The 26,165-nt window shown below is 41.5% G+C and overlaps 2 protein-coding genes across 7 annotated transcripts in view; one reads left to right on the top strand and one right to left on the bottom strand.

Annotated features, from left to right (window-relative positions):
* The window catches only part of Dcp2 (decapping mRNA 2), a 35,966-nt gene extending 18,676 nt beyond the window's left edge, over nucleotides 1–17,290 (top strand). The window contains exons 5-11 of the mRNA XM_075968733.1: nucleotides 4,080–4,232; nucleotides 4,350–4,462; nucleotides 4,559–4,666; nucleotides 7,702–7,840; nucleotides 10,154–10,264; nucleotides 12,006–12,057; nucleotides 14,183–17,290. Coding sequence (XP_075824848.1) covers nucleotides 4,080–4,232; nucleotides 4,350–4,462; nucleotides 4,559–4,666; nucleotides 7,702–7,840; nucleotides 10,154–10,264; nucleotides 12,006–12,057; nucleotides 14,183–14,346 — 840 coding nt within the window. The 3' untranslated portion in view covers nucleotides 14,347–17,290. The remainder of the gene's footprint in view (nucleotides 1–4,079; nucleotides 4,233–4,349; nucleotides 4,463–4,558; nucleotides 4,667–7,701; nucleotides 7,841–10,153; nucleotides 10,265–12,005; nucleotides 12,058–14,182) is intronic.
* Mcc (MCC regulator of Wnt signaling pathway) overlaps nucleotides 16,916–26,165 on the bottom strand; it is a 378,701-nt gene continuing 369,451 nt past the window's right edge. For all 6 annotated transcript variants that reach the window (XM_075968726.1, XM_075968728.1, XM_075968727.1 and 3 more), the window contains one exon: nucleotides 16,916–25,280. In XM_075968726.1, coding sequence (XP_075824841.1) covers nucleotides 25,100–25,280 — 181 coding nt within the window. In that variant the 3' untranslated portion in view covers nucleotides 16,916–25,099. The remainder of the gene's footprint in view (nucleotides 25,281–26,165) is intronic.

The raw sequence follows: 26,165 nt of genomic DNA, 5'->3' as shown, positions 1-26,165 counted from the left end.
ACCACTGACATGCTACCTCACAGCTATCTCTAACTCCAGTCGCAACGGATCTGATGCCCTCTGCTGGTCTTCTTGAGTACCAGGCAGGCTACTTCCTGCCGGTTGGGGACCTAAAGAAAATTTAAAATTATGATCAAGTCATGACTGGAATAAGTATCCTGTAAGGCTTGGTCATCTGAGGCAGCAGTCTTGAATCCGTTCTGGATGTAGAACTGTAACATCTGGGTCACCTGTACCTACTGGATCTTTGTCAAGTGGTCTTCTTGATCAAACCTGGATTTTTCTTAACTCAGAATGAATGCATAACCTCTCATTTTCTGTGGAAACAAAAGCAAAACCTCTTCTCCAAAGTAACATACCTTTTGACTTCAATTTTGAAGTCAAGGTATTTTCAAAGTATCTATCTTGGACTAATTCAGCAGCATTTATAAACAAATATCTTTTGGCAGCTGTTGCTCCTTCCTCAGCATTCAGACAATTCAAAGAGAACATAACATACAGTATCCCGACTCTGTATTTTCATCTTTACGTGGCTTTGTATTAACCTGTATTTCTTATTTTTATTGTGTAATTTCTGGCTTTTTGAGACAGGGTTTTCCTGTGTATCTTTGTCCTGGAACTCCCTCTATAGACCAGGCTGTCTTTGAACTCACAGAGATCTGCCTGCCTCTGCCTCCCAACTGCTCATATTAAAGGTGCCACCACACCTTGAATTCACAGAGATCTGTCTGCCTCCTAAGCGTTAGGATTAAATGTGTGTGCCACAAACAAAGGATATTAGATTCAGAGTTTTTACTTTGGTTTTGTTTTTTTTTAAAGGGGGTAAGTGCTGTGGGACAATGGCTTGTACCCTGTCAATTGTATTTTAATAAAATGCTGATTGGCCAGTAGCCAGGCAGGAAGTAGAGGCAGGGCAACAAGAACAGGAGAATTCTGGGAAGAGAAAAGCTTGGTCTGCTTTCCTGATCTGGAAACAGCAATAAGGTACCCAGCCACGTGGGTTAATATAAGTTATAAGAGTTAATAAGAAGTCTGAGCTAATGGGCTAATCAGTTTATAACTAAAAAATAGTAAGGGCCAGACAATGATGGTACATACCTTTAATCCTAGCACTTGGGAAGCAAAGGCAGGTGGATCTCTCTGAGTTCGAGGCCAGACTGGTCTACAGAGCTAGTTCCAGGAGTGCTAGGGCTATTAGACACCCCCCCAAAAAAAATAATAATAAAAATAATACATTAAAAAAATAAGATACTGTCTTTCTCCCCCCTTCCCACCTTGCTTTTTGGGGTCATATCTACCTTCATTTGTTCTGTCTACTTTTAAAGCATATCTCTGGCTCTGTTCTTTATAATAATGGTGTCTTTTCTACTTTTGCTTGAAAATTGAATGTTTTGTTTGACAGAACATTTCAACCTCTAACTGTATTCTTTGTTCTTTTATTTCTTTTTCATTATCCAGAAAAATGTAGGGTCTGGATTTTTCTAAACATTTACATGTTTCTTCTCAAAACTCAATCTAGCCTTTTACCTGAGTTGTAAGATAAAGTTCCAATCTTGCTCCACCCCCAGCTTAGCCATTTAAAAGAGTCATTCCTTATCCTCTGAATTTGATTGTTTCTAAAGTTTGAGTGAAATTCTGCCTACCCAAACAGCCTCTTCTCTCCCTGCCAATTGAGACCCCAGCTCGGTGCATCTCTAGATTAGTTACTTTTGTTTGATGAGACAAAGTATGTGTCAAAACCAGTTGGTGGAGGAAGAATTGACTTTGGTGTTCACTGTCAGAGCCTTGGTTAATCGTGGAGAAGGCATCATTGTGGTTCTGGGCATCTCATCTGGTGCCTGTCTATGTGCTGAACCTAGAGGCTCAGAGCGTGGTTGGTACCACACTGGTTTAGGCTTCCAAGATCTTCTCACCTGTTCCCACCGTCCAGCTCTACCTCCTGCAGGCTCCACAGCCTCTCACATAGCACCATGAGATGGAGGCCAAGTGCCAGCATCAGCCTGTTGAGGACATCCCAGATGTAAACCGCAGCAGCATCTGAACCTGGTTCGGGTTCCTTTCCCTCTGTAGTTCTGTTGCCACACAGCCTCGAAGGGGGGAGTGGCTCTGTAAAAGGGAAATTCCAAATGGGTGAATCTCCATTCATCCTTATGTAAAATTCTCTTTTTCTGGTTAGCTCTTTAATGATCCCTGAACCTAAACAGCAACTATTGTTTACCATTTTGCCTTTAATGTATGGAAAGTCTGCCGTTAGCTTTTTATCCTGCCCCATATTTTACCCAACCTTTGAGATTTGTTCCAGTTTAGGCTGTATTTATGTAAAAGCCTAGCTACTTCAGAAAAGCCATTTAACCACTCACATGTATTAAAGACAGTCACTTTGAAGAACTTCATAGCCAGAAGCAACATCTTAGAGTTTGGGAAAGCAGCAGAAATTTGATTTTGAGGTGTTTTTGAGCTGGTGTGTTTGATGCAGTGGTGTTTACTACCTTGTTTTAGTTTGGATGTAGCTTATTAGTGAAGAAAAAAAGTTACAGCTCTTAAAAGGCACTGGTGTAGGGTCTGAGGTGTAGCTCAGTGTGCAGAGAGCCTGCTGCCCAAGCAGGAAAGCTTAGTTTGGATTGCTAGTATACACCAGTTTTTATGTGTGTGCCAGCAATGTCAGTTCAAGCAACAAATTCTTGTCATCTGCAGAAAAAAGACGTAGCCAGAGCTTAACCATATTAAGTCAGACCCAGAAAGATAAATACATTCTCTCTCCTTTCGGAACCCTAGACATTATATTGGTACATTCAATCATGTGTACATAGGCAGGATATGAACAGAGTGAGTTTGGGGAATGATTGGAAATGCTGAAGGGGCTCGGGGAGAAGAAGGAAGATTGAGGTTATGAGTGTGGTCAGAGAACACTTGCATAGAATGCCTTTCAGAAAACCGCCATGGGAAGGAAGCATGCTGGGAAGAGAGGGCTCTGTAGGTAAGAGCACTTACGCTCAAGCCTACGGTCCAAGTTTACATCTTCAGCACCCATGAAAAATGGGAGAGATGGGATCACAGGCTCACGGAGCAGGTGGCCTTCCCTTTGGTAGATTTTTTTAAAGGCAAGCCTTGTTTTTTAATCCTGAATTTTAAATGATTGCCTTTGCCTAAAAGCTTAGGGAGTTGGCTGGAAGGTTTAAAAAAAAGTAAAGGTACTGTTTACTTTGCTTGAGTTGACTTACAACTGACAGGGTAGTTTAAATTGCAGAATTTATTTCCTTGCAGATCTGGAGACTAGAGATCCAAGATTAGAGCTCCAGCTAGTTGGATTTCATTGCAGACCTTCTTGCTTGCTTGTAGGAATCTAATTTCCAGTGGTGTGTCCACGTGGGCTTTCCTGGGTATGTTTGGGTATTGTCCAGAGAACTGTTGTGGTCTTTTCTTAACCAAAATTGGGGTCATATGGTTAAGAACCTCATTTAACCCTTATTACCTCCAATAGCCCCTCCTCTATATAGTCACAACGGTTACAACCTAGAATTTGCTTGTTTGTTTGTTTTGAGACAGGGTTTCTCTAGCTCTTCACTCTATAGACCAGGCTGGCCTCAGACCAGAGATTCGCCTGCCTCTACCTCCAAGTACTGGGATAAGGGCTTTTGCCAGCACTACCTGGCCATCAGCCTAGGAATTTTTAAGGTTGTATTCATGCAGTTGCCTTTTTTTTTTTTTTTTGAGTGTTTCACCTAGGAGTACTAGAGTTGCAGTCAGTCCTTCTGCCACTTGGTGGCGCTACAGTGTAATGCAGGCAGCACTGTCTGAAAGCAGCCGAGAAGTCCTGGCTGATAGGTAGCCACATTGTTAGCAGTCCTTTGTCTATAGTTTATCCCTGTTTAATCTGTTCAGTTTTTACTTGTCTTAGCATTACATTGGGGGGGGGGGCTTTATCCTAATTTTCTAGCTACGGGTTAGATTTAGGATGATGTCTTCTTCTGTTTTGTTTTGACACCATCTCAATCATGTAACTAGCTCCCCTTGAACTCATCTTCCTGCCTTACTCTCAAATGTTTAAAATCCAATATTTTGTCCACATTTATTTCCAGGTCTTCGAAGAAACTGGTTTTGATATAAAAGACTATATTTGTAAGGATGATTACATCGAACTTCGAATCAATGACCAGCTTGCTCGCTTGTACATCATTCCAGGAGTTCCAAAAGACACAAAATTTAACCCCAAAACCAGAAGAGAAATTAGGGTATGTAAGAGTTAAGAATATTTGTGGGTTGCTAAACAGAATCCCGATTGAAAGGCGCGGGGATGGTTTTAGCTACTTCTTGATGGTAATCAGCTAGATGCGATTGTCTTGTTTCAGAACATTGAGTGGTTCTCCATTGAGAAGTTGCCTTGTCACAGAAATGACATGACGCCCAAGTCCAAGCTAGGCTTGGCACCTAATAAGTTTTTTATGGCCATTCCCTTTATCAGGTATGTTTATTTCTTCAACTGTAAAACTGTCCTTGGTGCTGCTCTTTATTCCAGGTTTGTTTGTTTGTGTTTAATGAATTGTTCATGTTTCCATAGACCACTAAGGGACTGGCTGTCTCGAAGATTTGGAGATTCCTCGGACAGTGACAATGGTTTTTCTTCAGTTGGCAGCACACCATCTAAACCCACTGTGGAAAAGTTGAGGTACAGAGATGTCCTTGTGAGATGGTGGCTTTCTGGGGTTTTCAGTCTAACACTGTTTGCTTCTTGAGTCAGAGCAGCTTGAGAGCCCTAGAAGCTCTGTTGTGTCTCAGTTTCTGTCGTAAGATAGTCTTTAGAGGTTTCTGCTAAGACGAAAGGGGGTAATTCGTGGAAAGACACTTCAGGCACGTTTTAAAATAGTCCACTCAAGAGGACATCAACTTGAGAATAGCAGGAAAAGGAAAAGAGTGTGTGTTGAAGATTTGAGTTTCTGGAGGCGATTGAATGGGGTGCGTTGAGGTCTCTGCTGCACAGGAGGCAGGAGATGCTGCTGAGTAATTTGTTAGAGTCAGTGACAGCTGTTTGGACTTTTCACAGAATTTTGCATGCAAATGAATGTGTATGTTCATGTAGGTGTATGGCCGCGTGTGCACATGAGGAGGTCTAAGATTGGCCTTTGGTGTGTTGATTCATGGCCTCTCGCTGGCCTGGAGTTCTCAGGATTATGCCTGTCTTGCCTCCCCAGCTGTGGGATTACAAGCACACATCACCAAACTTGGCTTTTGTCTGTGGGTTCTGGGATCTAACTGAGGTTCTCGTGTTTGTACAGCAAGTACTTTACCGAGTAAGGCATCTCCCCAGCTTGCTCTCAGCTGTGTTATGAAGAGGGTCTATTAATTACATGGTGTGGACTGTCATTGACATTTACTGGTTTGGAACTCGGTACAGACTTGGAAAGTAACTTCGTTAAGTGTGTATAATATAATTTTATTAAGTTTATTTTGTGTAGGTGTGTACATAACACGGTGTGTGCATGTTTGTGTGTGTGTGTGTAGAAGACAATTTGCAAATAGTTCTTTTCTACCATGTTGGGTCCCTGGGATCGAAGTTAGTCATAATAAGCCTTGGCAGCAAGGACCTTAACGTATGTTTTCTCATTAGACTTGGTATATGATCTCATAAGCAGCTTGCTGTAAGTTTTTTGTGGTTTTTTTTTTTTTTTTGCCAGAGTTGTGGTTTTACTTTGCTTCTTGTTTTACTTTTTTTTCTAATTTGGTGATCTTTTTAGTCTAGGATTTTAATCTTTAAAAAAAGCAATAAGACTATATCACATTTATGGTTATAAATTTTAAATAGGTGCTATCCTATTTGTGTTGGTTTTACAAGGAAAAGACATTGGATTAAATATCTCAGGAATCATTCTGTCTTTCAGAATTTATAATAATTATTATAATTATAAAGACACACTAATAGAAATAAGTGAACAGTATGGCAGAAGTCAGGAAGACGAGACTATAGCCCAGAGTATAAAAGCAGCTATTCCCAAGAAGTCGTAAGTGGTGGCTGTGCATGGCTGGGGAAGTCTCCAGCAGCCTGTGCTCGAGTGTCTGCTCTTGTTAGGAGCAGAGGTGATTGTGCAGGCTTTAGCTACTTTTTATCCTTCCTTTAGAGGCAGCATTCTTTTCAGTCCTACTGTCGGTTCTGTTCCTTTAGAGGCAGCATTCTTTTCAGTCCTACTGTCGGTTCTGTTGGAGGAAATGCCACTGTTTTGCCTTTTGAAAAGTTAGAATTACGGAAACATATCCTAGTTTGACTTTTAAAAATACTTGGAGACAGGGTCTCACCTGTAGTCCAGACTGGTCCAGAACTCAGCATATAGACACTACTGGCCTCAAACCAGCAGTCCTCCTGCTTCAGCCTCTCGAGTGTTCTAATTATAGTCTGGAGCCATCAGATCCAGCTCTCTAAGTTTTACATGGAAAAAGGAATTCTGACAGGAGTCTGATAATCTTCTGTTCTTTAGGGTACTGCGTATGTGCAGGTGTGGGGTGGGATGCTCCAGGGTGAAATTCTCTAGAGTAGTGTGTATGTGCAGCAGCAGTCTTCAAAATGAAACATTCTTCGTTGGAAGGCTGTGTGTGCGTGTGTCTGTGTGTGCGCGCTTGTAGGCCTGCAGCGGTCAGAAGACAACCTTTTGGAGTCAGTTCTCTCCTTCGGCCTGCACAGGGTGTGATTCTACCTGCTGAACCAGCTCCTAGTCAGTCCCCAGATCAAGTGTTCTAACAGAGGACAGACAGTCCAAAGATGGGCTGATTTGATGCATACGTGCTGGGATGGTAGAAAACACTGACAGTCTTTTCATTCAATAACTATGCCATTTTCTTTCTGTAAGAGTCAAAGCTATATTGTGTATATTATAAGCCTACAACATATTAATCTCACTTCTAAGCAGAGATCTTCCATGGTGTTCCTGGTTTGATGGCATGTTGTGTGTGTTGTGTGTTCAGAACCAAGGCTGTGTAGCGGTTGGGTAATGAACAGGCCACAGATACCTCAGACTTCTTGCACATGGGGCTTTGAGGTAGCTCCTGGTTCTACACATTCAGAAGTCTTTACCATTGCAGTATTTTGTATCTCCTGTGGTTTAAGCAGCTGTGCTCTGGAAAGTAACCTAATTTACATATAACATTGGTAGGGGCTGTAACCAACCTATTTGTCAGATCCCTTACTGAGCCATCTGGAAAGAATGCACTGTCCCATTAAAAAGAAAACTCACACACATCATTTCACTGCTTCAACTAAATTTACAAAGAACGGCCTTTTGATTTAAAGAATATAATTACTTATAGGGATGGTATGGTTTGAATAATTCAGAAAGGATAGGTTGTTAATGTAAGAAAAATTCATTAGCACCAATATAAAATATAGCTGGCAAAGCTGATCAGGATCTCTGCTTTACCTGGACATTTAGGCACATAACTTTAATACCAGCACTCAGAAGGCAGAGGTAGGAGAATTTCTGAGTTTAACGGTGGCCTGGCCTACAGAGCGAGTTCCAAGACAGCCAGGACTACACAGAGATACTGTTTAAAAAAAAAAAAAACGGGTTTTTTCCTGCCTTTATAACTTAAGGAATTGTGGGAAAAGGTAAATGATTTTTTAAAAAGTAAAATATATAGTTGTTAGGTTGGTTAAACTGACGACTTTTAAAGAGCTGCAAGTGAAAATCTCTTCTTATTTTTTAAACTTTGGTGTAGTCGAACAAAATTCCGCCACAGCCAGCAGCTGTTTCCTGAAGGTTCTCCTAGTGACCAGTGGGTAAAGCACAGGCAGCCGCTGCCGCAGAAGCCACATGGTAACCACGCAGAAGGGGCGTCGGACCCTTTCAAAACAAAGGTGAGGGCGTCACTGAATCCTTCCACATGCTTTGATTATTCCACTTCGAAATCATTTTCAGCAGAGGAATTATGTGTACTGTTTAGAAGAATTCTGAATTGTTGAGGAGTTGCCCATGGTCCCAGCTTGTGACTTGAACAGACCTGAGACTCATTATCCTTCATAGTCTTGGAATAAATCCAATGTGGTAAATAATGGGATGTTCCTCTTGAGCCTCTTTATGCTTGCTGCCAGTGAGAGACTTGAAAGCAGACAATTTCTGAGTTAAGGTTGATAGGATCTATTGTTATAGAAAAAAGCAACGTGTATTACATAGTTTTACTGTCATATCATATGGTAGGTGATTATACCTCAGTTTCTTATTGTTCACTTAATGAACATTTTATTGGTTTCCAAATTGTTGCCTCAAGAACAATAGCCACTCAAAAGTTCTATAAATCCCAGCCTCGTTCTAAAACACTTGACCAAACCCTTTTCTCAAGAAGTTCAGATGGCTATTAAGTATGGAAAGACTCAGCAGTGTTTGTCATTGGGAAATAGGGATCAGTTATACCTCAGGATGGCTGTGGTAATAAACCCAACAGAACAGAAATCCATCAGTGTTGGTGAGGGTGCAGAGAACTAGAACCCCTGCGCTGTGCTCTTCGAAGTGTAAGGAGAGGTGGCTGCTGGGAGAAGGATCGGTGATCTCCCACCAGTTAGACGGAAGATTATCACGAGTCCACACCCCCACTCCTACATATATAAGCAAATGAACCGAGAATGGCCTTAAAGGATAATGTCATCCTAGGGCTAATCACAGCTGCATATAGTCACAGCACATAGATGGATGAATAAAGGTGTCATGTTCGTGCCCTGGACTGTTTTCAGTCATTAATAAGTAAATTCTGAGACATCTACAGTATTCGTGATCCTTGAAGACAATGGCTAAGTGAAATAAATCAGAGGCAGAAACTGTAGTTCTGTGACGTGTCCCTAAGCATAGGCAAATCCATACGCACACAAGGTGTGTGTGCTAAGTAGTGATTATGGCTGGAACTAGAGCAGCACACACCCTTAATCCCAGCACTTGGGAGGCAGAGGCAGGCAGGTGCATCTCAGTGAGTTCAAGACCAGCCTGGTCTACAAAGGGAGTTCCAAGAGAGAGCTATTACACAAAGAAACCTTGTCTCGAAAAACAAACAACAACAAAAGAATTGTTCCTTTTTATTGGCAACAGAGTTTCTCTTTTGAGGGTTTAAAATGTTTGGAGAGCGGGAGAAAAACAGCAGCAGAAAAGCTACTGGTGTGGGCTAAAGTGAGTATTGCTAGTGTTGACAAACATCCCGTCTCTGCCACTGAGGTGCACATCAGAATGGCAGCAGGAAAGGAAATACTGCCAAGAGACAAATGGAGCTTAAGTTGAGAGTGTGGTGCGTGAGCTCCACCGTCTGTCCTTTTCAGCTAGGTTACTGTTGGCCAGTTATTTCAGCAACGACCTCCTGTTCTCTGTGGCTGAGTAGGTGGAATGAAGACTAGCATTTTTTTTTTTAAGTAATAGTTACATTCATTAGTCACAGTTCTCTCAAATAGCTGTTTTTCAAGGTCTGAAGGAGAAATTGGTATTTGAAAAGGTTGTGCCTAAATTTAAGACTAAAAGGCCCAAGTTTCTAAAACACTGATCTTCATTATTTTGTGAAACATCTGTTTATTTTAATTTTCTGATATCTGATGGTCCCTACTGCATAATTTATACTATTAAGAGCTGTAGGGGCCAGCAAGATGACACTCCCTGCAGTGGCCTCATGGCCCAAGTGTGATCCTGAAACCTGTGTAAAGGTGAAAGGAGAGAACCTGGTCTGCACAGTGTCTCTGACTGGCACCCACGTTGACTCACAGCCCCGTACACATGCACAATGTCAAATAAGCTTAAAGGAGAAAAGCAGGCTGCTCGGGTGCCCTAGCTGCCTTCCCAGCGCAGTTTCTGCCTCTGCTCCCATTCCTTTATCTTTGTGCTGGAGCTTGACTCTGGGACCTTGTGCTCTGTGTGAGCTTTACCTGGGCTTCTACCTTGCCATGTTTGTGCATTGTAAACAGTTTATAAGCATGGATACAGCAAGAGGTGTGGAAAGGACCTAGGGAATGGTGCTTTGCTGCTCCCTGTTTCAGCTGTTCCTTTGCAAAGCAGTCGTCTAAGAAAGTACATTGATAAAGCAAATGTGTAAACATTTAGGTGATATTTTATGAACTCTATTCAATTGAGATAAACATTCATAGAGGTATATTTGTGTTGTTGTACCGTGAATTTACATGTTCTTTTTACTGGAAAAATAGAATCAAAATATGAGAGGGAATGGCAGAAAACAGTATCAAGATTCACCTAATCAGAAGAAAAGAACAAATGGAGTTCACAGTCAACCAGCAAAGCAACAGAATCCCGTGATGGTAAGTTCCGGGTGAGGTGCCTAAGGGACTGCTCTCCTTGAGAATGGACCGGGTGTCGCAGACACAATAATGTTGGCTTAGTTCTTGTTTTTATTTGATAAATTTTAATGATAGAATTTTTAAAAAATTGAGTTCTCTATTGCCTTCGTGAACTAAAACGTAAATCTCCCTTTGGCCATTCTTAACTACAGGCCTAGAATAATTGGGTACACTTCTACTTTTTGCTTTGTGTGGTTTTTTACATTTACTTTAAAGCCTTAAAAACACTATATAGTAAAAAAACAAGCAATTCTTTTTTTCTGAAAACCCATTGTTCAGGGGCCTGAAGGAATGGGTCTGTGGCTAAGGACATCTGCTATTCTTCAGAGGCTGCAAGTCAGTTCCCTGACCTAGATTTGATCTCTAGCTCCCAAAGATCTCATGCAATGTCCTGGCTTCCGGAATTCACACACCATACACAAACATACACACCACACGCACACACACATGTACGTCTTTTAAGGGATATTAATTTTGTGTATTTTACTGGATTCATAAGAATATAGATATTTAGGGGGTGCCATATGTTTCAATATATGAGTACACTGTATAATGTTTATGGTGAAAAAATTTAGCCTGATGTGCAGGCAGAGTGCTTAGGAGGCTTAGGCCTGAGGAACTCAAGCTTAAGACAAGCCTGGGATACATAATAACTCTGAGGCCAACCTGGGGCAGAAGGAAACAGTGGTTGACACTCCTAGCTTTTTGAAGTATAGTCTGCAGTGGTGTTCATAGTTGTGCTACTGTGTAGCACATCAAGCTTTAACCCGTCTAGCTGTAACTTAGTCATTGAGCAGCCTCTTCCTGTCCTTCAGTCTTCCCTGCCCTCAGCTTTGTATCCACCATTCTACTCCATTTCTTTCCATGAGATCCTCTGGTGCTGTCATTCATTGTTGCAATGCAGTTACAAATTTAGAAGTTTTCTCAACAAGAGAGTTGAGTGTCTTTGACTTTTCTGTTAGTGTATGTTGGATTTTTCTATTTCATTTGTTTGCTCTATCTTTAAGAAAGTGAGTTATGGCACACGCCTTTAATCCCAGCACTCGGGAGGCAGAGGCAGGTGGATGTCTGTGAATTCCAGGACAGCCAGGGATATACAGAGAAACCCTATCTTGAAAAATCAAAAAACAAAACAAGATAAGTGAGTTAAGTTAGTAACTTTAGACTTAAAGGGGGTGGGAGACTAGTTAGGGTTACTGTTGCTGTAATAAAACACCATGACCAAAGCAACATGGGAAGGAAAGGGTTTATTTATTTCACTCATGGTTCCAAATTAACTCAGCAGAGAGTTAAGGCCTGTGCTTGTTGGAAAGGAATGTTGCTTGCATCCAGTTACACTTAAAAGGTTAGAACTCTGGGGAATGTAGTTTACTAGCAGAGCTCTTTGTGCCTTGCATACGGCAGGCCCTGGGTTTGGTTGCTATCACTAGGATAACGGGAGAAGCTGTGGAGCAGTGCTCTGCCTTTGAAGGTGAAAAGGCTGTACGCTGAGTGTTGTTTATAGCCCTTACTTCTGGGTCATGATAGGTAAGGAAGTTGGTATATATTCCAAACTCTTCAGAAGCTGAGCTTTAAGGAAACCCACTGGGGAGATGATTAGATTCCTGGTTTAATTTTCTTCTTGAGATGTTTGATCGTGTATCTCTTGAGTTTTAATATGTAAAAATAACAAAAGTCTGTGCTGTGTGTCTGTTTTCAATAGAAATGTGAAAAGAGGCTACATCCACGGAAACTTCAGGACAACTTTGAAACAGGCAAGCCTTTTCCTCTTTCTTTCTTTCTCTCTCTCTCTCTCTCTCTCTCTCTCTCTCTCTCTCTCTTTCTTTCCTTCTTTCTTTCTTTTTTGTTAATTGTCATGTGGGGGGCTAGGTTTGACTTTTGGAGCTGTGACATCAGTGTGCTTTATGGTAATGGTAGTTACACAGGAAGAGCTGCCTGTATACTACAGAGATGTCAAGTGTGGTATTCTCAGTAGACACTGGATGGAAGGACGTTACTCACTGTTGAACATACTGTTCTTTTGTAAATACTCAAGTCCACTTGAGTGTGTGCTGTGAACGCTGGCCTGTGGGCTATGGGAAACGGTGTGATAAGGAGGCTGCCTCATTCTCACCCTGCTCTTGTAGTGGGCTCAACTTTGTAAAGTGCTCCTAAGTGCACACCTCTTACCTAAATGATGCTGTTTCTCCTTCAGGAAGGGATGCAGTGTGTCTGGTTTGGAAACTGTGTTAGTCACTGTTCTATTGCTATGATGAGACACCATGACCAAAGCAGCTCTCTTAAAAGGAAGCTTTTAATTGGGGGACTTGCTTGCATGGCCGCTGGCAGGCAGACAGGATGCTGGAGAAGTGGCTGAGAGCTTTACATTCTGATCTACAAACAGCAGCCCGAGAAAGACTTTGGACTGAAGTGAACTTTTGAAACCTCAGAGCCCACCCTCACAGGCCACACATCTCCTGATCCTTGCAAACACTTCTCCATCTGGGGACCAAGCATGGAAATATGTGAGCCTGTGGATGTCATTCTCATTCAGACCTCCACAGAAACTTACAACAGATACAGAAAGTAATTTTAATGCTAATGACATTTGATTAATAGATGTCATTTTAAAGTATAGTACACTATCAGTCTCAATTTGAATAGTAAGAAATTTCTTTGTGTCACTGTTACATATTCATCTAAATTGATGGCTTTTATACTGAAAACTCGGAAGAAATGAACACTGGATGGTGGTGCACGCTTTTAATTCCAGCACTTGGGAGGCAGGTGCATCTGTCGGAGTTTGAGCCGGAACAGCTGGGGCTACAGAGAGAAACCCTGTCTTAAACCAAAACGAGAAAAAGAAATGAAGAGCATTGTTTTCTTTACTTTAAGTATTATATATTTATTTAAATACCATAGGACAGTTTTCAGATGCAAATCCACCAGTGACTCATTGACGGCAGTCCTGAGATGGCTAAGCTGTTTACTCCATCTGTGCCGAGCCAGGAATGGAGTTCAAAATCACCTCTGCAGCTGCCAGAGTTGACTTTTTAGTATCTTGACTTAACTAATCATTAAAAAAAAATACTTAAAGGAGATGTTCTGTGTCTGGGAAGATAGCTCAGTGGGTAGAAAGACCCAGGTTCTGATCCATAAAACCCATGTGTATCCAGACATTGGTAGTGCAGATATAATCCCAGTGTCCCTGTAGCAAGATGGGAAGCAGGGACTGGATTCCCAGAAGTCTGTGGTCAGTTAGCCTGGCCGTGGCTGTTGCATAAACAAGAGGCCCCATCTCAAAGTGGAAGGCATGGACTGATACCGGAGCTGTCATCTGACTTCCACGTGTGCGCCACGGCCTGTCTGTGCCCGTGCTCCCAAATGAAAGTTACTGTTTTAATTAGTGTGTAAACCCCTCACCCACCCTTTGGCTTTTGGTACTGTATTTAAAAGAAAGGCATTGTTGAGACTGATTGCCAAAAAGCTTTTGAGGTTTTCTTTTGGTCTGTTGATGACTTGGTAAACTACAACCGTATTTTCCTAATCTTTACAGCCCCTCTCCCATTGTAATTGTAATTTTCATGGTATTTTCATATTGGCCTTTGTCAAGAAACTCTGATTACTCCGGCACTAGTACAAATACTGCTAACAATCTGCCCGATTTGAAAGCAAGGGGATATCAAGGGTCTTAGAGCACAGAGGTTAAGAATCTGAATTAGTAGAAATAAGCGTGGTGGATAAGAGACTCCATTGAATACTGAGTGGGGTACTTTGGATTGAGTCAGCTGTTAGAAAGGTAAACATAGGTGTGCCTGAATTGCCCTCTGTGAGTAGGTGGAGAGCAGGTGCTTGGTAAACTTTCAGAGTTACTGACTACTAATTTTGTTTCCTGATCAGATGGAGCATTTGAGTTGCCTTGTTCTGGTGAAGACCCCTCGGTAGAGCCTGTTGAGGGACACTCTGTGGCGTGTAATGGACATTGCAAGTTCCCATTTTCATCCAGAACCTTTCTGAGTTTCAAGTTTGACCAAAATGCTATAATGAAAACCTTGGACCTTTGATAGCAGCAAGTGTATTGCAGAAGCCCGTGGTCAGAGACCTGTTACGTTTGCGTGTCTCCTCAAGCCTTACCTTTCTCAGGTATCTGAAAGAAATGCAGGGAGGCAGTTTCTAAAGAGATTTTCTGCACAGAAGAGAAACTATAAAGAAACACCAGTTTGCACTGTAAATGAAGTTAGGACTTTTTTACATGGATTTACCGTTTCAGTGTTTGCAACCAAGTTTTAGTGGCCTTTGCTTTTTGTCTTTTCCTTTTGAGGGCATTTATTTTGTCTTCTGATCAAGAAAGGAGTTGTTGATTAACTCATCAACTAGTACGTTAGTAGGAGTATTCATCTCCCCATCTTAGTGATTGCATTGAGTTTTCTTCTTGAAAATTTTAAAAGAAACGTAAATCCCCAGTTATTAATGAGCAGTAAGAGCTGAATCGTGACATGAGGATTGCAGGCATTTGCTCCATTTCTCTGCTTCTGAGAATCTAATCCTTCTATTTGGAATTTGTCAGTTTATTTAGAACCAGCATCTTCAAAACGATACTATTTTGCACAGTGAACTCTTGAGCACTTCATCAGGACAAAGTCCACAGCCTGAAGAGAAATTGAGTCGATGAGAGTTGATGCTGTAATTCTGAGCTCTGATGTATGCTGTCAGAAAACCTATGCCTGCTGGAGCAGAGAGCATGGAAGCCAGTACCTGGCAGTTACTTTGGGTCATGCCTTGACCATCATGCCTCCAGCTGTTCAGTATTGTGCAATGATTCTGCTCATGTGAAGTATCTATACATACTCTAGAGTGATTATGTGTGGAAAACTACATCTTAGTTTTATCTTGCATCTCAGTGTTGAGCTGTGAAAACTGATGTTATATTAGGTTCCAGTTTGCTGTAATAGCAGAGTGACATGCTTTTTTATTAATATCTTGAAGCCCCTGGGTTATAAAGTGAGAAAAGAAGGGGTTATGCAATTTACTCAGTACAAATAAATAAAGCATGTTGCTGGGGGACCCTTTAAGTAATGTACTTAGCTCACACCTAGGAATGTATTTTGTATTTTGCTCCTTCAGGATTCTTAAATCCAAACAAGGATGACAATGCCCATTTTACAAAGGGTCGCCTGTAACTGAGGACAATCACCAGAGCTTTAAGGAGGCAATAGCATTTTGGCTGCATCTGACCTCGCTGAGAATATTTCCTGGGGGTGGGGGTGGGGTGTTTGAGTGCATGTGTGCCCGTGCATCTGTCTTGTGGGTTTTTTAAAGTTGTTTTTTTTACAAGTGGTATCCACAAAGTATATCTCTGCTTATAAATATTACTATAGAAATCTTTATTCTGTATATGTAGCCTATTTAATAGGGCTTCTCCTTAGCCCCTCAGAACTTTGAGAGGAAGGGCTATTAATGTAAGAAATTCACTTGGTATTACTACATTGCTTTAGCTTTTAAATGGCTGGTTTTAAAGAAGAAATTCTGTTTATTAATGAAAGTGTCACTCTCTCGGTGCTAAGCAGGAGACTTCACAATGATACAGTGTGTCTAGAATCTTCTATGCTACTACTTTGTGAATCCTTCTGTGACCTTTGCTGTTTAATGCATTATATGATTGTGTTTGGAAGCCCTTACTATTCTTGTCAGAAATACGGCTGCTTTGGTTGGGTCTTCTTGAGCCATATTTATAGTTGTCCCAGCATTCCAGATTTCTGTTAAGTGGTTAAGGGGTGGAAACTTAGTTTGCTCAGCAGGTGAGTCATTTCCACTCATGCACTGTCGCCTGGAAACCGTGTGTGTGTGTGTGTGTGTGTGTGTGTGTGTGTGTGTGTGTGTGTGTGTGTTTCAGAGAGAGAGTGTCTTATTCTTAAATGAGTATTTTGGTCAGTCCCTCCAGTGCCTGTAGAGGTTGGATTTTTCAGCTCTCTGTACTAAAGCAGAAGTGACTAGTTAGCAGAAGTATGGCCTCTAAAGTGGCCAGCTGTAAGAACCAAGAAATGCTGCACTGCTTCATTCATTTCCTGCCCTGTGGGGCAAAGCAAGGGGCTGGCTGGGACGCAATTCGAATAACTTCGGGCTTTGCCTCTCACAGCAGTCTGTTAAAAACATGCTGGAAGAAGAATTAAGGTTTGTATGTCTAGTGTGGCTCAGCTATGCAGAAGATGTTAAGTTGTTTTACCTTGTTAGTGTACGTCTGCTATGCTTACTCCTTCCCTGTTTAGGTTATCTGAGAGACCGAGTTTAGCACAGGACTGGATTTCTTCTCTGAGCTGTGTTAACATTTCTTCATAGAATCTGGTGATGAAGATGCCAAATATGCAATGATGTACGACGCTAGATGGAACAGTAGATATGTCAGCCTTATTATGTTTTGTGTATTTCGTGGGTGAGACTTTGAAATTGCTTTGTAAACATCCTTAGGACCCAACCGCATGTGTTCCAAGGTGCAGTGCACTGTGAATCTTTTTAAGTCTAAGTTTGTAGGTGCTTTTATGTCTAACTTCAGTGATTTGAAGAATGTTAAATAACTTTGTCCTGAACCATTTTACTCCAAGAGACAAAGAAGACAGTTTACATGCTTTCTGTAAGTTTTGTTTAGAGACAGTGAATGAACGACTCTAGTATTTTAAACAGTGATTCCGTCCTGAGACATGAGGGACCTGAAAAACCTAGCAGACCTGGTAACATGGGTGAAATTGATTAAACACGTTGAAAGATCTAATTAGCTTTTTGTACCAATACACAAAAAAATGGTCTCCCAGCACTGTCAGGAATTGTGGTCACTACTTGCTGTTCTGACCTTTGAATATCATTATTTTTATATTAAATATTAATTAGTAATTACATATTATGGAGCTATATAGCAGATTAATATTATGCTGTAAGACTTGGCTGTGCTATTTCTTTTGGCGGTTCTAGTAATTTACACGTACTGTCAATAAAAAAACTGCAGATCTTAGAAAATGGCTGTAGGAATCCAGTTCCTTTATCGAGCACCGTGTTTTCTAAAAATGTCAAGAACTGGTACCTGTGTGCATTTAAAAATGTTTTATCATCAAGTCCCTCACCTAGCAGTCTGATCTTCTAACATTAGTTAAATAAGAAGGAGAGGGAGGGACCTAGACATGATCATTTGCTGGGCAGGTTTTCTTCCTGTGGTCACCCTGACCTTCCCTAGCTGTGAACTTCCCTTCTTGGGGACTTTAATGACAGCAGTTGTGTCTGTGTTCTCTGAGGCAGTATTTTCTTTGTGTTGTATTCATTAACACTTCCTCCTGGCTTTAAGTTGGATGATTGTGTAGCTTGAGAGAAGTGCGAATGTGTTGTGACTCGAAGTGACCCTCAGCAAAGGAGACCACAGACCACTATTGTGTATCTGGTGTTATCTTTACAGTTTGCTGAAGCTGGGTCAGAGCGGTGTCTTAACACTATAAAATACATTTGTATGGTTTCCTAAAAATCTAGAAATGTCCTCCACATCTTTTTCTCTCAATATATAGAATTGGGTTATTCCCGAAGCCTGTGTCAGAAGGTAGCAGATTGAGATCAGTAATCTGAGATTTGTCAGAAGTAGGTTGCCATTTCCAACAGATGCTCTGCAGAGCCCAAAGGGAAAACTACTGAGCATCGCTAGCAGTTGAGTGTTTTCATGATGTTCCAGGTGAGAAGTGTGGCCGGTGCCCAGCCCCAACAGTCAAAAAGTACTGACCTTCCCAGACATTTTCTACTCCGCAGTCAAGTGTTGTAAGTATGATTGCCAAGCAATCCATTGATTCTAATATAATTTTTCTCACTTTAAGGACTAGTGTTTGGGTCCTTTCTGTTGATTCTGCAGAGCTGCAGGCATTCTGGATTTTATTTTTAATTTTTTATTTAATTTTTTAATGTCTTTTAATGTTTCACCTGCGTATGTATGTGTACCACACATGTGCCTGGTGCCCAAGGAGGCCAGAAAAAGAGTGTCGGATCCTCCTGGAACTGGAGTTGCTGTGTTGTTGGAAATGGAACCAGGTCTTTTTGATAACAAGATAGCCCAGAGTGTGGCACAGTCACTGCACATGGGTGTGCTGCCAGCAGTTTCCTGTGACAAACAGCGGTCGTTACTGAGGTACTTCATAGCTGAGGGAAGTGGAAGCCTCCGTCTACTCATGCATAGAACTGGCTGTAAAGGCATTTCTATTAACTTGGTGCTGAGAGGGCTCTTGTTTGTGTGGGTTTCCTGTGTACTTTGTATTTGGTTAAAGCTTTAAGGCTTTATTTTTGGAATTTTCACAACAGAATATCTAATTTGAAGTCAGCAATAGAGAGATTACATTTATCTTGTCTTAGTGTGGCAGAAGCATGGGTTCTGTCTCTGGTAGCTGCATGAAAGCACAGTCTAAAAGGAATTCACCTCAACATAGTGATTTGGGCAGTTTTGGGTCAAGGGTTCTGGGGAAAGAAATGACAGAAGTCAGCTTCAGGGTGTGACTTGGTCTTAGTGGACATGGGTTTCTCAGTGGGAGATAAGACCCCCAGTGTTTGCTGCAGGGTAGTTTTCCTTGACTTGTTACTAGCTCGTTTGTTGAGTGCCATTTTTTGAGCATCTGTTCGGTAATCAGTCTTTTGTTTGGGCTGTATCTCTTACTGCCTCTGACACCATGAGATTTTGCCATAACTTTAACTCTTGAGCCTCAAGCAGCTAGAAGGGCTCTGCTCCCTCTTGTCAATGTATATAACTGTGAAGTTGTGTGGGAGCAAAGAAAACACTTCAGTGTAGTTCTAGGATGAAATGGGCAACATTTCCTAGTCCTTAGTTCTTAGTGAGCTTTTACAGAAGGTCATATACTTTCTGCTTGTAATTATTTGATCCAAGTGTCTAAAACAATAACTCTAGACTGGATTGGGATACAACTGTACATTTTAAAGCCATTTCTCAAGCTTTAAGACATTAGCACAGAGGTTGCCAACTGGGAGATTTAGAGAGCTGGCAGAGTTGCAGTCATGCGTCTGGAGCATGCGCAGTGGTGTGCCTGGACACGCGCACCGGCGTGCAGGAATGTTCACTGCTGTTCCTGTAGCCCATTCCGCTTTGTTTGAATGTCGGACAAGTAACTGTAAATGCTAGTATCCAAGGGAATGAGCCTTTCATTTCTGCATTTTGTTTCAAATGAGGACAGTAGACAGCTAAGTACCATTGTATAAATATAAATTTTTTTCAGTTTAACAAATAGGAAATAATAGTAAAACCTTTAACTTTGCTTTAACCTTTAAGAGCTATTTTTTTTATGTTTGCCAGTTAGTTTTAAATCTTACAATAGTTTTAAAATGAATGTTGACTTACTAGACCTATGTCTGTTGGCTTCAATGAAACCATAATGAATCTTAATGTCTTTAGCTATTTTAAGTGATTTTCTCTTAATTAAGATGGTCCTAAATCAGGCCAGGTGTGGTGGTGCATACTTGTAATCCCAGCACTTGTGAGGCAGAGACCACCCTGGTCTACAAATCAAGTTCCAGAGAAGCCGAGCTATACAAAGAAACCCTGTCTCAAAAATAAATAAATCTTTAAATACAAGATAATCTTAAATCTAACAAAAATGAAGTATATAGTTGAGTTTGGGCCCAAAGGTGAATCCTAGTTGTGTAGCTTCAGCACTGTTTATACCATGCTGTGAAGACCTGGTGTTCCTGGACAGTGCGGGCTCGGAACAGTCCGCTTGTGTGTGAGTTTGTCTGGAAAAAGTGAATGACATGCTGGGTCACAGAAGCTGGCACACAAGCTTTACCTCATTGAGGGTGTAATGTTCACTAGAAAACCTGGGCTTTAGAATAAATAATTTGTAAATTCGGTTTCTTCATGAATTGGTTTTGTCTTATGTTAAATGATTTAACATTTAATCTTGGCTAACTTACAGCTGTATTTTATTGCTTGACATTAGGGTGCTTTCATACGGGAAAGATGGTGTAAACTCCTACATGATTATGTCTGTGGCAGTATGAAAGTTATTTTGTGGTTAATAGCCACACATTTAGGGAAACCAAAAAGGAACCCCTAAAGTAGCCTGTTGGGTTTGTTGTGGTGTGACAACAGCCTCTAGAGCTGGATTTATTCAGTGACTCCTCTACCCCCCGCCTCCCTCAAGTTCAGCATCCGTGAAGTGGCTGTGCTGACTTTCACTCACATTGCTGTGACTGTCGTCCAGTGACTGGGATCTGGGAATAGGACACGGAGGTTGCCGCCTGTGTTCTCCACCGAGAAATGCAGTGCTGTCTTTAACAGTAAGTATGTTGTATGGAATCCACACTAGTTCAAAAACTAAAACCGTATCTTTACAATGATACAAGGTTGCTCACATTGGCTTTCTGTAAGATATTGTGTTAAATTTGGTCTAATTCTGACTATTTATAATACATTACCAATAAAATTGGCTCCGATTTGGTTGCTATTTACCATTGGTTCTGTTCCTGTTACTCCTTACTGTAATTTTAAGGCATGACTGTGTTACTCTTGGCTGTCATCTCTCTGGACCAAAAAAGTTATGAAGTTCCGTTTGCATTAATAGAAATTCAAAATGTAGAATCCACTCAGAAATGAGTGGGCAGTGGGATGTCTTATCTTCATTCACAGTCTGACTCTTAACAGTATAAATCAAACATGGAAAATGGCAGTAATTCTTAAACTTAGGTAAGAACCAGGCTTTCCACCAGAATGTCCTGATGTCCTTGGGTCTTAGGCAGGAGAAATACATTGATTATTCTTTTAGAGTTCTCAGCTATGTAACTGTTGTTATCAAAAGTTCTCTCCATGTAGCAAAGCCAGTGTTTTAGCACTTCCGCCATGCTAGGAAGCTGCTGTCTCATAATTTACATTTGATGTTCTGATTAGTTTTTAAAAAGATCATTCAATAGAGAACCTCCTGTTCATGCTGTTTGTGGAGACAGCCAAATAAAAATTGATGATAAATGAGAATTTTGTTGTTCTTGTTTTGTTGTTCTTTTGATCTGATCTGAAATAGTTTTCCATCGAGCCCCTGTTTCCATCAGGGCCCCTGATTCAGTGTAAGCAATCTCTGGTTTGTATTTACATGTATGACTGGTAAATACCCTACGGAACGTCTTCACTCTTCAATTTAAACAAAGTACCACATGGAATTAGAAATATTTATTCAGAATATAAGAACGTTTGTAAAATATTATAAATGTCTCTGTATAAATAAATGGAGTTTTTTTTTAAACAATTCTATATCAAATAACACAAAGTAGCTATTTTACAGCAGCTAAAACTAAAGGCATCTGGAAACATTTAAAGCTACAAGTGAGCCTAAAAAATTACAAGGTATAGTACAGTGTGTTTAGTGGCCACTTCCAAGTGAAACTTCCGGTACAAGCAGAATAGGCCTGACAGATGCAGACAGTCACATGTGCTTTAACAGCAGTACGTTCAGGTGGTATAAAAACACATTTTCAACTAATAAAAAAGTTAAATTTCATGCAAAGTAAGTTTATAATATGTCTAAAAGCAGATTAGAAATAGAAGTGAACACGTTTTGTAGTCTTTTGCATCAGGTCCTGACAAAGTTAGGCTCTCAGAGCTCTTAAGGGGGGTGTCCTGACCGGAGCACCGCAAAGGAACGCTACAGACTCGACAAACAACATTTTTCAAAAGGTGAATGATAGAGCAGAAACATTATCTAACCAGAGCGTCTGTATGGGTGTGGAGTTCTCTACAGGACTTATGTGCTGTTGGTGAGCATGCCTAGTCAGTAATTTTCAGATGAGAGATTGGGAAGATCAAATGCTAACTCATGGGTGTCATTATCCAACCATGGTTCTTGATTCTGGGACCCGGCTTTTTTTTTCTTTGTACACATGTGTGAAATATCAGATGATGTGTTATGTATACTGGATGACCAAAATTGTAGCACTTGCCCGTATATGAAAATGTCTTCCTCTGTAGAAGAGTGCTCAGGTACGGCAGGGTCAGAGCATCTCAGGTCAGATGGGCTGTTGGCAGCAGTGCAGAGGTGTTAGAAAATAAAGCTAGGTGAAGTAGGAGGCCACGGGTTCATGGACTTCAACCTGACCTATGTATAAACACAGGTTCATTTGTGCACACATGTCAAAGGTGGAAATGTTTTTATAGCAAGCCATGCCTGCTCTACAGAGTTTGCAAATTGTTCTATTGCTGAACACAAAATTGCTTTTTTTTTTTTACCACAGTTAGATCTTGTTCTAGAAGCTGCAGCGTAAAATAGAAAATACTAACGTTACTTAAGCTTTTGTACCCCACTCCCTCCCTAGGACCAAATCCTAATGAAGACGAGGACCGAAATTCTAGCTATCAGTGAGTTTATTCTGTTGGCCTCTAAGAAAAATAAGTGTAATTCAGTAGGTGACACTGTACGCTGAGGGAACACTGGTGTTGTTTGCTTTACTTGGGCACTGTGTTCGTATAATGACTGGGACATACTCTGAGTTAAACAGTCATAATTGAAAGCATTTATGGGAGGAAGTCTTTTGACAAATAGTGGTGTTTTTGTTACTATCTTGATGCTTTTCTCTGCCTTTCATTTAAAGCATGAAGTGATAACCCGGACTCCTGGCAGCTCTGAAGTAGTTCACAGAACTTAAATCATTGTGCAGAATTTGGGGATTGGGGGCACAGGGCATGGGGGGATACAGATATACAGGAGCCTGGTGGTTCTCGGTTCTCAGGCATTCCAACCCTGCAGCAAACTAAGGTATTTTCCCCCCTGTTCAGGTAATGTCTGTAGGAATGAGAAGACATCTACTAGTCTGTTTCCCTTATGGTGGTAAGGTTACTCGACCCCTTCCTAAACAGTTTTTGGGATAAATAAAAGCCTATGGCTATGCCTTAGACTGTTCTTTATAGAGTCACGCCAAAGCTCCATTTCAGAGTTTTCCAAAGCCCTTGCAAGGTTTGCTGCAGACTCAGGAAGTCCTTGTAAGTACACACATTTGAAAGGAGGACTAAGCACCTTGGCTAGCAAAACCTTAAGTGTCAGGCTACACACACACATTCAGAAATGTGCCACGTCAGCAGATGAGCATGGGTCACGTGACGCTCGAGTGTGTATGCTACAGAGACAAGGATAAAATAGACCTCAACTGTCTGATCCCATGACAGTCTTAGCTGCGAGTCCACTGTGGAGTCTCTTCCTGTCGCAGGGCAAGTGTGGCTGGTGCACATGGGGTCGTGGCTGCAGACCAGAGTCAGCCACGGACAGATGTCTCCTGGGACTGCTGCCCTACCTGGGAACTTTCAGATGGTTCCTCGTGGACCTGTTTGCTTATTTTCTTATGAGCCGAAAGTGGCTTTAGCAAAAGTGACTACCTAAAGAGAGAAACACTAAAGACTTTGGTGGTGGCATTTCAAAAATAGAAAATTCTGAAGGCTTTAAGCCTCATAGAAATTAAAATAAAGATAATTTTGTTCACCATAATAGACATGTTAATGGAAACCATTTCCTATTTAAAAGTAGGTTTGGAAGAGCCAGGTTAAACAAAAAGAAAAATTACTCAGGCACCTGCTATCATGTATTTAATCAGTGCAACAATTCACACAATCAAATGTCTGCTGTGTCAACCCTCAAAGATTGAAAATTACAAGGAAAAGATTGTATAGCCCCTATCACTTACTTAAAAATGTGGCATTTTAGCCTGGCACATGGTTTTTATAAGTCACCATATATTTATTCACTTAGAAACTCAGACTAAGGCCTGGTAGGATTGTTGCTTTGGGGTCTGTTTTTGTGTGTAGGAACTATGGATCTAGAAGCATAGGTTCTCAGCAGGGTGACTGTCATCCCTGCTTCAGCTTCCCCTTCTAGTTAAGCATCCTGATTGTTGGGAACTATAGGTTCTGTGGCACTCTATTAAATAGGTAGGAACCATCTTGTACAACATTAAGGGTTTCCTCGGTGTCCAACAATGCAAAGCCTCTTGCCTTTAAGAGAGTCAGGTACTCTAGGTTTTGATTCAGAATAGGAACTGCAGTGCCCTGGGGCTGGGAAAGCGCTAATAGAGCTTTTTTCTCTGTTCTGGAAGAAACCCCTGGCAAAATCTTGGCTTCACTACAAACATCAAGAGTATTAGACAAAAATTAAAACGGCTTCAGCCCTAGCCCTCACTGTAAAATAAAAATGAGCTGGTTTTTGTCCAGTGCAGAACTGTCTACACACAGCCTTGACGATGTTCTACTTGAAACCGGTGTGTCTGGGATGACCAGTGACACTGCCATCCTGTGATCTGTAACTCCCAACTAATCTGTCTATTTGACTGTATCTCAGGAATCTGGTACCCTAGGACCTGGAAGCCAGAGCCTTGCTACAATGGGCTGCCAGCCCTAGATGCTGGAGACACAAAACACTTGCCACCTTCCCCTTGGACAAGGAAGGAAAAAAAAAAGTCCAGTCTATGAAAAGCAAAAAAATAAAAAAAGGCTTGGAAATCCACATAAACCGAAATGCTACGGAGCAAGGGAGAGCGTGAACGGTAAGAACAGAAACGACATGGCTACGCACTTAGCTGGAGCCATTGCTGATGCCCTTTGTGGCCAGTCCTGGAGCATCTGGAGACTGGGCGAAGGAAGGGCTGAGAGGTTTCCTACTCTGTCCCTCTATCCACAGCGCTATCATGACCACTCAGGCCAGGAGTGGAGCCCGTGACCTCTATGCAGTCTTCCCCTTCCTTGGGCCCTTTCTCTGCAGAGGACTTTGGAGCTCCTGGAGTTTTGCCCCACAGGGCAGGACTTCGGGGCCTGAGTGCCTGTTAAAGCGAGGTTTCGTTGGTGTGTGGCCTGGAATTCTCTTCCTCCAGCAGAGCTATTCTTTGCTTGAGCATTCTCACTTGGGTCTCGTGTCGCTCCACCATAGCCATCATCTGAGATTCCAACTTCTTCAGCTTGTTTTGATGCTTCTTCTTTGCTTTCTCATAGGCAGCCACCAGGTTACTGTGTGGGAACAGAGGGAAGTGAGTAGATTCATACTAAGGAATGACTGACACCCTCTCCCGTGTGGTGCTGGGGAGCACAGAGGCCTCTTCCGTAGGGATCCAAAGCCCAGAGATTAGAAACTGTACAGTACTAGGATTCTGGCGTAGGCATACTAATCGAGGCCCAGGCTGTATGCTGTGTTAGCCTAGAGGGGCCAACCAGCAGGCCAAACTGGCCATCACTCCAAAACAGGTAAGAATGAGGGTGCTGAGTTCTAGAAAATCAAATAAAGATTTAGGTACTTGTTTCATGGTTGCTAGCTGCAGATGGTCAAGTATAAGTGACAGAAAGTGTTCTCTCACCCAGGAGAAAGAAGGGCAGCAACTTTGCAGTGCTTTGGACTGTACGGAAATGATGTCCGCTAAGGAACATAGACCTGTGGACTGGCCCTGGACCGCTGCCCATTGTAGCAAGACTGAAAACAAGCCCAGGTGTCTCTACATAGTCTCTCTGCTCCAAAATAGAACAGAAGCTCCCTTCAGGTACACTGTGTTACCCTAGTTGGAGCCCCTAAAGTGTGACTTGAGGACACACGCACCCTTTCGGGATCCTAAAACTCTTGATGGCAAAGCAGACGGAAATCCAGGTGACCTATTAAGGTGGGCATTTTTACAAAATTCAAATGTGCCATTCTAATTACAATTTGAAAAGCAGTTTTCGTAATAGTACGGTGTCTACTAAGCTTGAATTTTGCAAATGAATACTTTTAAAAGTCTGCCTCAGTTTTAGTTCCTGATATAAGTATCTTATAGGCACAAAGGTTCTGGAGTCCCCATTTTTTAAAATATATAAAGATCATGTACCCCAAAGGTTTGAGCTCTTAAGAGTCTTGAGAACCTTAAA

Source organism: Microtus pennsylvanicus, chromosome 4, assembly GCF_037038515.1.
Source record: "Microtus pennsylvanicus isolate mMicPen1 chromosome 4, mMicPen1.hap1, whole genome shotgun sequence".
In the NCBI taxonomy this organism is placed as follows: domain Eukaryota; kingdom Metazoa; phylum Chordata; class Mammalia; order Rodentia; family Cricetidae; genus Microtus; species Microtus pennsylvanicus.
Note: the sequence above shows the minus strand (reverse complement) of the source record. Positions and strands in the feature narration are given on the sequence as shown.